This window comes from Barbus barbus, assembly GCF_936440315.1.
Source record: "Barbus barbus genome assembly, chromosome: 43".
Classification (NCBI taxonomy): Eukaryota; Metazoa; Chordata; class Actinopteri; order Cypriniformes; family Cyprinidae; genus Barbus; species Barbus barbus.
The window spans coordinates 11,601,114-11,612,293 of NC_136721.1; the positions used below are offsets into that span (position 1 = coordinate 11,601,114).

At 38.4% G+C, this 11,180-nt stretch overlaps 1 protein-coding gene across 1 annotated transcript; it reads right to left on the minus strand.

The window, feature by feature from the left end:
* Positions 1-1,022: 1,022 nt before the first annotated feature.
* On the minus strand, positions 1,023-8,627 carry LOC306862274 (potassium channel subfamily K member 4-like; the record flags this gene model as incomplete). The annotated part of the gene is made up of 6 exons (XM_079405022.1): positions 1,023-1,637; positions 1,918-2,060; positions 4,183-4,369; positions 4,548-4,708; positions 4,857-4,971; positions 8,439-8,627. 6 exons carry the CDS (start codon positions 8,625-8,627, stop codon positions 1,023-1,025), a joined length of 1,410 nt encoding a protein of 469 aa, XP_079261148.1.
* Between the last annotated feature and the right edge of the window lie 2,553 nt (positions 8,628-11,180).

Below are 11,180 nucleotides of genomic sequence, written 5' to 3' on the forward strand. Positions count from 1 at the left end.
GATTAAGATTCACAGTTATAAGAAAAAAGCTGCAATTATGAAAAATAGTTACATTGTCAGACATAAAGTGTCAATTGTAAGATATAACGCTGCAATTATAACAAATTATGAGAAAAAGTCACAATTTTGTGAAATGAATTTGCAGCTCTGAAAAAATTAAGTTGCAATAAGAAATGAAAGTCCCAATTACAAGACAAAGAAGCAATAGGATATATGACTATTGTGAGATAGGAAGTCGTAATTACAGGAAATAATGTCACAATTACAAGAAAAAGTGGCAACTGTAGAGGATTAAAAATCGCAATTATGAGAAATATTCATATTGTGAGATAGGAAGTGTCGTTTGCTATATATAAATTTGCAAGAATGAGAAATCAGGAAAGTAACAATTACTAAAAGTGAAACTACAACTGTGAGATGTAAAATTGTAGTCGTGAGAAAGGAAGACGCAATTACCAGTACCTCTTTTTTTTACTTGAAGCAGAAACATGCTTCGATCACATAATGTTATTTACCAGTAATACAAAAGATTACAGTTTGATCAACTCAAGCAGTAAGCATTAGTTGAGTTGGATTAGTAACTTTAGTATCAAGGTGTCATTCCTTTATTATTTTGATGTTAGGAAAGAAGCGAAAGGCACACAGAATAAAACATTCACTGATGGTCAGTCCATCCATAAACAAGTGAGCCAGCCATGTGGAGTGAACGTCCAGTAGATGGCACTAAGTGTCTGATCACCCTGGCCTTCCTGCACATCAGGCCACTATCTGATTATCCAATACAATTTCTCACTCATGCTGAGGGATCCAAGATTTGACCACACCTGATTCTACACCCGCCACACCCTCTCATTTTAGGCACATGGACAGTTTCTTATTTCGTCCCAGTAAAATCTGAGAATAATGCCAGATGCCTTCCCAGTGGAGCACAGCGTATCCTAAAGCTAGCAAAGTTGCAAAACTATATTCCAAAGAGGCTTTTCTGAGGAGCTATAATAAACACCCCATGAACACCTTGACACTCACAGCTTTGGCGTAGGTGGATCTTTCTGCCTAATGTCTCCATTTGGCGCTTTATTCTCTTGTTCGTTTGGACTGGTTTTGGGGGTCTTGGGTTTCTGTTGATCCCTTCTCAAGTGTCTCCTTTGACGTCTCCTTTTGGGCCTGTCTGTAGAAACTGGGTTCGATTCTGGTACATCCAGCAGGGGGTCCAGGTGAATCTTCCCACTCACTGCATCTGAAGACTCGTCGATGTATGCAAGATTTTCCCCAAAGTAATCCAAGGGCTGACAGAGGATGTGTTCTTTGGGCATGGTGTGGAGTTTTTCCTCTTTCTCTAAATCTTTGCCCTTGTCGTTACCCCCTCCCTCCGGGACGCGCTCTGTCTGGGTCACCTCCGATTCGGACTCAGAGCTGCTTTCCGACCGATCCGATGAACCCGAGTAGGAGTCAGATTCAGATTCATTCTCCTCTTTTCCGTCCTCTCCAGTTTTACCCTGACTGCCATTGTGTCTGTGGCGCCTGTGACGCCGCTTTCGCCTGGTGCGCTTGAAAGGATCTTCAAATTTTCCGGACATGCGGAAATCCACAGACATGTTCTGAGTAAAGTCTGAGGCATGTGCTCTCAACCCCTCCATCTGAGAGCAGAAAGTAGGGCAGGAGAAATGGAAAGGCTTGAGAGTTATGGAGAGATTTGTATGTCACCATGAACAGAATGATTGAAATTTGATGAAAAAAACCCGAAAATTAAGATATGAAGGGGCGGGAATTAAGAGAAAAGTTAAAAATCCCATTTGATTTGCAGTGTTGAGTTTGACCAGGGAGTCTGACCAGGCACTGCTCTTATTCGTAAACTCCTTAAGACATTTGATTATAAAAATAAATAAATTAGACATCAAGATTTAATCATTGGCCTACCTCAGCTCGGGTTTTTTTGATAAGAACGAGGATCCAGTTCCCAATCATGGAAAGAATGGACACAAAGTAGGCCAATCCAAACAAAATCCAGAACCACACCAGAGGCTTGTACCAATGATCTTGACCTGCATCACCGCCATCACCTGATGGACAACAAGAAATGCACTAAACGCATAATGATTAATTTATTCAAACTAAAGTTACAGTTCACTCAAAAATGAAAGTTCTGCCATTATTTACTCTCCCGCATGTGGTTCCAAAATTGTTTGACTTTAGTTCCTCTTGTCGAACACAAAAGATATTTGAGGTTACATTTGTTTTTGTCTTTATGATGAAAGTCAATGGGACCCAAAGTTTTCAAGGTCCAAGAAGGGCATAAATGTAGCATTAAATTAATTCAGTTTATTCGCTGTGAAATGAAATGAAAACATTCATACATGGAAAGTAAAAATGGTGAGTCAAACCTCAAAAGTTTGGACAAGAACCAATAACAGGATTTGATGTTTGAGGTTTGAGTTGGCATATCGGTTGTAGTCTGTATATGTGTGTTGATCAAGGTTTTGATTTGCGCGTGAATAAAAGCTTATTTTGATCTATTCATCATACAGAATGATAAACTGGATACAGATATCTTGGAATATACCAGTCAAGTTGTATGGATTAAAGGGATAGTTCACCCAAAAATGAAAATTTTGTCAGTTACTTACCCTCATGTCGTTCCAAACTGGTAAGACCTTCGTTCATCTTTGGAAAACAAATTAATTAATTTTTGATGAAATCTGAGAGCTTTCTGACCCTTCATAGACCTCAACGCAACTGACATGCTCAAGGCCCAGAAAGGGTTCAACCGTTATTTTATAAAGCTACGAGAATACATTTTGTGTGCAAAGAAAACAAAAATAATGATTTTATTCAACAATTCTCTTCTCTTCCGTGTCAGTCTCTGCTGCACATTCATGAGACTACCACGACATATGCGTTTGGTGCTGCTGATGCAGGAGTCTGCATTCTGGCGTAGAACACCTTGTTTACAAGGAATGCACACACATGCGTCATAGTACTGTTGTGAACGTGTCGAAGACTGACAAGAAAGAGAAAACAATTGTTGAATAAAGTTGCTGTTTTTGTTTTCTTTGCTCAAAAAAAGGATTCTCGTAGCTTCATAAAATTAAGATTGAACCACTGATGTCACATGGACTATTTTAACAATGTCCTTTACTACCTTTCTAGGCCTTGAACATGTCAGTTGCATTGCTGTCTATGCAGGGTGAGAAAGCTCTCGGATTTCATCAAAAATATCGTAATTTGTGTTCCGAAGGAAGGTTTGGGGGGGGAGTAATTAATGACAGAATTTTCATTTTTGGGTGAACTTACCCTATAATTGAATGCTACCCTTTTTTTGCCGAATGTTTTTGGATCCATATACATTCATAATATGTACAACAGCTGAAATATTCTTCAGAATTCTTGTTTTGTGTTCAGCATAGGTCATACACGTTTGGAACAACAGGAGGGTGAGTGGATGATGACACATATTTGGGTGAACTATTCCTTTAAGTGTGTTTCTTGGTAAGGTGTTTACCATTGCAAGTCGCTTTTTAGTTTCACTTCCAGCACTTGAAGACCAAACCAAAGTGTCCTGTTAAATAAGCAATGGTGGATTCGAACCATTGATTTAATAATCAACCCATTAAACGCCCACCACAAGATGACTGCAGTGGTTTGTTTTTTAATGTTACAATTAAAAAATTGTTTAATATTTCATGGAAGAACGAGCCATGGCTAAACGAGGTCTTCGCTGAGGGTTAAAGGGATAGTTTACCCAAAAATGAAAATTCTGTCATCATTTCCTCACCCTCAAGTAGTTCCAAACCTGTATGAATTTCTTTGTTCTGCCGAACACAAAGGAAGATATTTTAAAGAAAGTTTGTAACCAGGCTGTTTTGGGGCACCACTGACTTCCATAGTAGGAAAAAAATACTATCAAAGTCAATGGTGCCCCCGAGTTGCTCTTTTTCCCACATTCTTCAGAATATCTTCCTTTGTGTTTGGCAGACCAAAGACATTCATACAGGTTTAGAACTACTTGAGGGTGAGTAAATGATGACAGAATTTCCATTTTTGGGTGAACTATCCCTTTAACATCTTCTTGATCAAGAAGACAAGAGACAAGACAGATGCTTACAGGTTTAAATCTCAGTTTCAATCAATTTGATATTGAAATAAAGCGCAAGCCATTTATCAAACTATTTCACCCAGTAGTACCTGCAACATAGTCTCCAAAGCCCACTGTTGTGAGGGTGATGACCACAAAGTAGGCGGATTCTAGCAGAGACCAATTTTCAACCTTCTGGAAGACTACAATTGGCACTAAGACAAAGAGAACACAACCCAGCAGGATGGACAGCACAGCGGTGATGACACGCACGATGGTTGGGCTCACCTTCCACTTCTGAATGGAGAAGATAAAGAAAACTGAAGAAAAATGTCAAGAGAATCTTGAAATGAAACTGTGACTAAGGTTTACAGCACCTTGATTTATAAGAGCCATGAAAGACAGTTTATAGAAAGACTACAATTATATTGATTAATGATTGTCTTGTGAGGTTATGCTTGTCTTCATCATTTACCCATAAAAGAGCTTCAAATTTAGCAATGGCGTTGCTCAGTGACGTCCCCAGATGGTCTCCTGCAGCAGCCAACAGAAATCCAAACAAGGGAATGCCCACCAGTGTATAGCAGATACAGAAGAACTGACCCCACGTTGTCTTTGGAGAGATGTTCCCATAACCTAGACCACAGACAAATACTTGCAGTGATCTGATGGCAAACATTTTTAGACATCTCACAGTGCCAATGATCCCCAGAATGCAGAGGTCAGGCCAGGCTCTGGCTTTAACATGCAGGTGTGTTCAACCAGTGATATGGGAGTCCCATACCGATGGTTGTGACAATGGTGCCACAGAAGAAGAAAGCGCTGGCCAGGTCCCAACTGGTACTGAATGTGGCATTGCTGTTGGCGTCAACTCCAACACTGATAGCCTCTACCACCTTCTGTATAGAGACAATGGAGTATAGGCAAAAAAGATTAGATATTAAACACTGGTTAACATAACTGATACAAGTCAATGCTGTAAGGCAGTAAAATGAAAGTTTTCTTAAAGGTGCAGTATGTAATTTAGACAGCTAGTGGTTGAAATGGGTATGGATGGTCCAAATTCAAAATATCGGAGAGGGTTGTTTCTCCTTCCCCCTCCTTTTCAGACTCGATGCTAATCCAGGTTGCCAGTTTGAGGACACGGAACAGGAACTAGTGCAATTGACCCTTCGCAAAGACCCACCCCCCTTAGCTACTGTTGCTACATCTGACAAACCATGGCACTCTCACACTACATATAATGTTCTCACACAGTGAAAAATACATTGTGGGGCAAAGAGAACACTAACAACACACTGACAGACAAGAGAGAGCAGGTTACTTGTGCTATGAAACAATGTCTTAGCTTTCAAATTTAGTCATGTTCTTCTGAAATTCAAACAATACAAAAAATTTTGTGGCTCTTTAATATGTTGTGATAGATCGCTATAGCACCACAGTTTAAGCGGCACGTGAACCAATCACCTCTACTAGTTATAGCCAAGGTTGCCAGGTCTAGGCAACATTTACATTTACATTTACATTTATTCATTTAGCTGACGCTTTTATCCAAAGCGACTTACAATTGCTATATATGTCAGAGGTCGCACGCCTCTGGAGCAACTAGGGGTTAAGTGTCTTGCTCAGGGACACATTGGTGTCTCACAGTGGATTCGAACCCGGGTCTCTCACACCAAAGGCATGTGTCTTATCCACTGCGCCATCACCACCCCAAACCAACAAAACCAGCCCAAATGGTATTCAAAACTATACCATTTTGGTTGTGGGAGAAATTACTATTAAAATCTATTCCTGGGGGCTTCAACCTTTTGACTAACAAAAAAAAACCACTTGGCAACAGTATAGAAATCGTCCAATTTTGCGAGAAAATGGCAGAATTGGTAACACTGGTCATATCACAAAATGCATCAGAAGAAGGCTTATCTTGTTTCAACTGCAGAAAGACATCAATACACTCAATTTTCAAGGTCTAACGATGTTAATCTACTGTCCTGTATGGTTTGTTTGTCAGAAGAAATGGCAGATTTGGCGTTATGATTGGTCAGATCGCCTGTCAATCAAACTCCTGGCTAAGGGTTAATTGACAATGGAAGGCAAAAACACTGTTTTAATGAAAACACAAGTTTTTTTTATCTGCATTTTAATATCTCTGGAAGCTAATGAAGCCGAGTGACTTGGCATTAAAAGCTGCTCTTAAATCTAAATTGCCACATGATAAGAGAAAATTCCAGAATCTGCGAAATAAAGTAGTAAAAGAATTAAGGCAGGCCAAAGCTGATTATTTTATTAAATTAATTGATGATTCTAAAGGAAATAGTAAATTAATATGGAAAAATATTGATAAAATTACAAAGAAGGAGAATAAAGCAGTTCAAAATTGGGCTATAAAGGACCAATCAAAATGAATAGAAGATAAAGAACAAATAGCTACAATTGTTAACTCATTCTTTTTGAATTCTGCACAGTGTCTGGCCAGGAAATTTGGTGTTAGATCAGGAATACTAGAACCTATAAACAATGAAACTCCTGTCTTCACAATTGAAAATGTTTCAGAATCTACTGTAATGAAAATATTTGATAATTTAAAAGGCTCTAGGTCTAAAGATGCTTATGATATCGACGCACAATTTTTTAAAACTTATAAATCATCTCTCTGCAAACCTCTAACACAAACTCCTATTTTCCATCCTGCTGGAAGGCGGCAGTAGTGATACCTATCTTTAAAGCAGGTGATAGGACTTTTCCATCTAATTATAGACCCATAAGTATCCTTCCAATAGCATCGAAAATTGCAGAAAGGGTAGTTAGTGATCAATTAGTTTCTCATTTAAATGAAAGCGAAGTAAATTTACATCCAATGCAATTTGGGTTTCGAAAGAACCATTCTACAGAAACGGCTAATTGTTTTTTTGTCAAACAAATTAGAAGTCAACTTGACAAAGGTGGTGTTGTTGGTGCTGTATTTTTAGATCTTGCAAAGGCATTTGACACCGTTAATCATAACTGTTTAATTTCCAAACTTCAGAATTTTAATTTATCTGCTACTGCCTTGACCTGGATGAGATCATATTTGACTAACAGGAAACAATGTACAAGAGTGGTTGATAAGTGTTCTTCTTTTCCTAGCTGTCCTATAGGGGTTCCTCAAGGGTCTATTTTAGGACCCATTTTATTTAGTATTTATATTAATGATCTCCCTCAAGTATGTTCAGGTGTTATAGTTCTAATGTAAGCAGATGATACTGTGCTTTTTGTTCATGCAAGAACTAAAGAACTTATTGCAAGCAAACTGACATCTGCAATGGTGGAAGTCTTGAATTGTTAAATTCAATTTAATTTTAAAAACATCAGGCATCAACTGTCTCAATCAGCTGCACTACTTTTTGTACATACTTTGATTCTTCCTCATTTGTCATATTGTATAACAACCTGGACACAGGCAGGTGCGACCACACTTAAGCCTGTGTACTCTCTTTATAAACAAAATTTGAAAGTGCTAGACAAAAAAACCAAGGGATTACCATTATTGTACTATTTTGAAAAAGTAAAATTTAGTATTTTACAGTGATGTATGCCTGATGTACAAAATTATCCATAATCTTTCTCCCCCTCCTCTTAGGGGATGCCTGGCCCATAACGGCAGTGCCGGTAGGACAAGAGCATCTGCTAGGGGAGATTTAGTACCGCAGTATAGAAAAACTGCCTTTGGTCAAACAGCGTTCTCGGTTAGAGTAGTGAGGTTATGGAATTCTTTACCTACAAACATTCAAATCATTGACAGATACACAGTTTTTAAAACTAATCTTAAGCACTGGATACTATCAGAACAAATTTGCAACCACTAATGACTGTGTTGTAAGTCTTGTGTTTTTTTTTTATATATTGTTTTTTACTTTTGTGGATATATGTATTATGATGTTCTGTGTGGTGCATATGTAATATTGTATGTTATTTAATTTGTTTACCTGCCCAGGGACAGCAGATGTAAATGAGCTATTAGCTAACTCTGGTGCAATTACTTTTAATTGTGCATTGTCCCTGTAAAAATAAACAGTAAAGTAAATTTGTCTCTGATCACAGTGCTTTTTAGATGGATGCTGAGGCTTTTTAGGTCTGGTAGAATCTGAGATCTCTGACCCAGTTCGTTGCTGGTCTCCATGACTGTAATACGCTGTGTTTTCCGCCAACTGGGTGTCAAAATACTATTGGTTAAATTGGCAGTGGGCGGAATCACACAGACCAAAACAAAACCAAAATAGCATGTTTTCTTTCAACGTATACAAATAAAATAAATAAAAATCGGAATAATTGATTAACCAGCTAATCGATTATAAAAATAATCATAATTTGCAACAATACTTACATCTATCAGATACGATAGATTGTCAGGGTTTACACACATGTAGTTGCCCAAGAACTCCTGACGGGTGGCTTGCAGCTCATCATAATGGAATTCCTCATTTGGAGCCTCCAGGGCATTGAACACCAGAGCCCCCATCATTAAGTACAGGAGCACCCCAATGAGGACGAATATAAGGGTGGTGCCATGCATGGTTGAATGTCTGCTGGAGCCTGTCCGTTTCTTGTCCTTTCCGCTGCTGGTGTTGGTCCTCTTAGGGACGAGACTGCAAAACCAGCCGAATCCATTAAAGAGAGTTGCAAGCACTTCATGGTGAAAGCTTAAGTGTGACCACAAAACACCTCTACAGAAGATTTTGGTCTAACCCATTAAAGCTGCAGTATCAGTGTTCATCTACTACTTTCAGAATTTCAACCTAGGAAAATGACCTTCAGCCACAAACCTGTCCTTTTCCTCCTCACGTTTCCGGCGTATCCAACCGTTGCTAGAGTCTGGATCCGTATCCACATGCAAACCCCTCGTCCTCGTGATCTGATTGAGGGGACACTGAGGTGTTTTAGATAGAAATATAAATAAAAACCTGTACAAAAAAACCTACAACTTATGCATACATAAATATTAGGGGTGTAATGGTTCAAATTACCTACGGTTTGTATCACGGTTTTAGAGTCACGGTTTTGGTACGGTTCGTTATGTGCTATGTTTAGGGGAAAAAAGTACCGTTAAATAAAAATATAGAAAATGAGAACAAATAATCTAACTATAAGCAACAGCACAAATAAATACAACAGAGCAAAGATACAAATAAAATAAACAGTGCTTTTCAGTTTTTTTTTAGGTCTAACAGTTTTTAAGTACAGAAATTGAAAAAGAGATCGTAATCATAAGAGAAAGTAAGAGAAATAAGAGAAAGTAATCAAATGTAAAATAACTGCATGAATTAAAGAGTAATTCTTATTAAAGTTACAAAATGTATTCAATTAAAAGCAGTGAATGATCCTTGTTTTTTGTTTGATTAACATTAAAAAAAAGTGCTGTCACTTTAAGAAAATGCACGGATCCAGTTCACTGATACTGTACGTTCAACCTTCTATGTCTGCTAGGATACTTATCAATACGTGCATTTTGACATAGTTTTTGTTTGAATTTGTCCATTCAAGCAAAAGCCTTGAAAGAGAATTCAACATTTGCACGCGTACTGAGTTTTTTTTTTTTTTTAACCGAGAACCATTACATCCCTAGTAAATATATGCAGGGGTTGGACAAAATAATGTGAACACCTGGAAAACATAGGCAATATTTCTTAATTAAGGTGTTTTACCACCATTCGCCTAATATATCTTCCAATCTTCTTGGAATAGATTCACACAACTCTCTTTTTGAATGTTGTCTATCAGAAAATCTGGCAAATGTTAAAGAGCGGTTAAACAAGGAAATCTGCTTCTCACTCTTCTCTCCAAAACTGCCCACAGTGGTTTGATAATATTCAAGTCAATTGATTGATTTGGCCAGGGCAGATGTTGAAGTTTTTTTCACATATTGGTGTTTGTGATTGAAGTTTTAGCAGTTGTACCTCTTTCATGGATGTTGTCTTTGTGAAGCTTTCGAGGAAACATGGTCTTCAAGGTGAATATTAAGGTTTGCTGTCACTTTGTTGCAGTAGTTCTGTTTAGTTTGGGTACAATCCTTCTCAGAGATCGCATGGTCCCTATCATACACTTTCAGTTTTTAACCACTATTCTTATTCGCTGATAAAGTCTTGCCAAGCTGTTGTTCTTAAAACACCAAACAAACGGGCTGTTAAGGTTACAGACGCTCCTGCTAAATGGGCTCCAATGATTAGCCCTTTTTGGAAGTCTGACAACTCCCCCATTTTACCCACGGCTTGTACTGCTGAACACTTATACTGTTATACAAACTAGAGAGTATAGAAAACGAAAATATATAAAAGACAATCACAAGGTTTTTTTCACTATACCCTATCATATGATATTAACCTCTATAATAATGGGTGTTCACATTATTTTGTCCGGCACCAGTTTATTTTTGACAAACAGAAAGTTCAAAACAACAGCATTTATTTAAATCAGAAATCTTTTGTAACATTATAAATGTCATTTTTGATCAATTGAATTGATCCTTGCTGAATAAAAGTATTAATTTATTAAAAACATACTAATACCTGTGTAACGCCACGCCAGCAGAGGGAGCCCTCACCTGAATACTGACTGCATGCTCCCTCTGCTGCTTCTACTTCCACTTCCTGTTTGGTACTTTAAAAGCGATCACCATGTGCTTCCACCTTGCGAAGTATTGCCAGTTTCACCTGCCTTACCGAGCGTTTTTCATATACCCTGTCTGATTACCTGTTGCCGTCTTGTTTTGCCTCTGGATTATCGAGTTTACGGATCGCCCCTTTTGGATTGTTTGCCAGTGAGGACTGCTTTATGGTTTGACCCCTTTTGCCTGCCTTTGTCTTTTGCTCTCTCGATTTCCCCTTCTTGCTACGTTTGTTTAATTGGACTGATCACCCGGTATTGACCCTCTGCCTGCTTTATCTCACCGCTGCCTGGAATACGTTTATGTTGCATCTGCCTTAGACTGCCTTCTGACTCCGACGTCCTACCTGTTTTGTGTACTCTGCTTTTCTTAATAAACATCCGCAAATGGATTCAACTTCTGCCTCAGCGTCCCCGTTACAGAATACTTCGCCTACAATGAATCCAGCGGATGTTTCTAACCTCC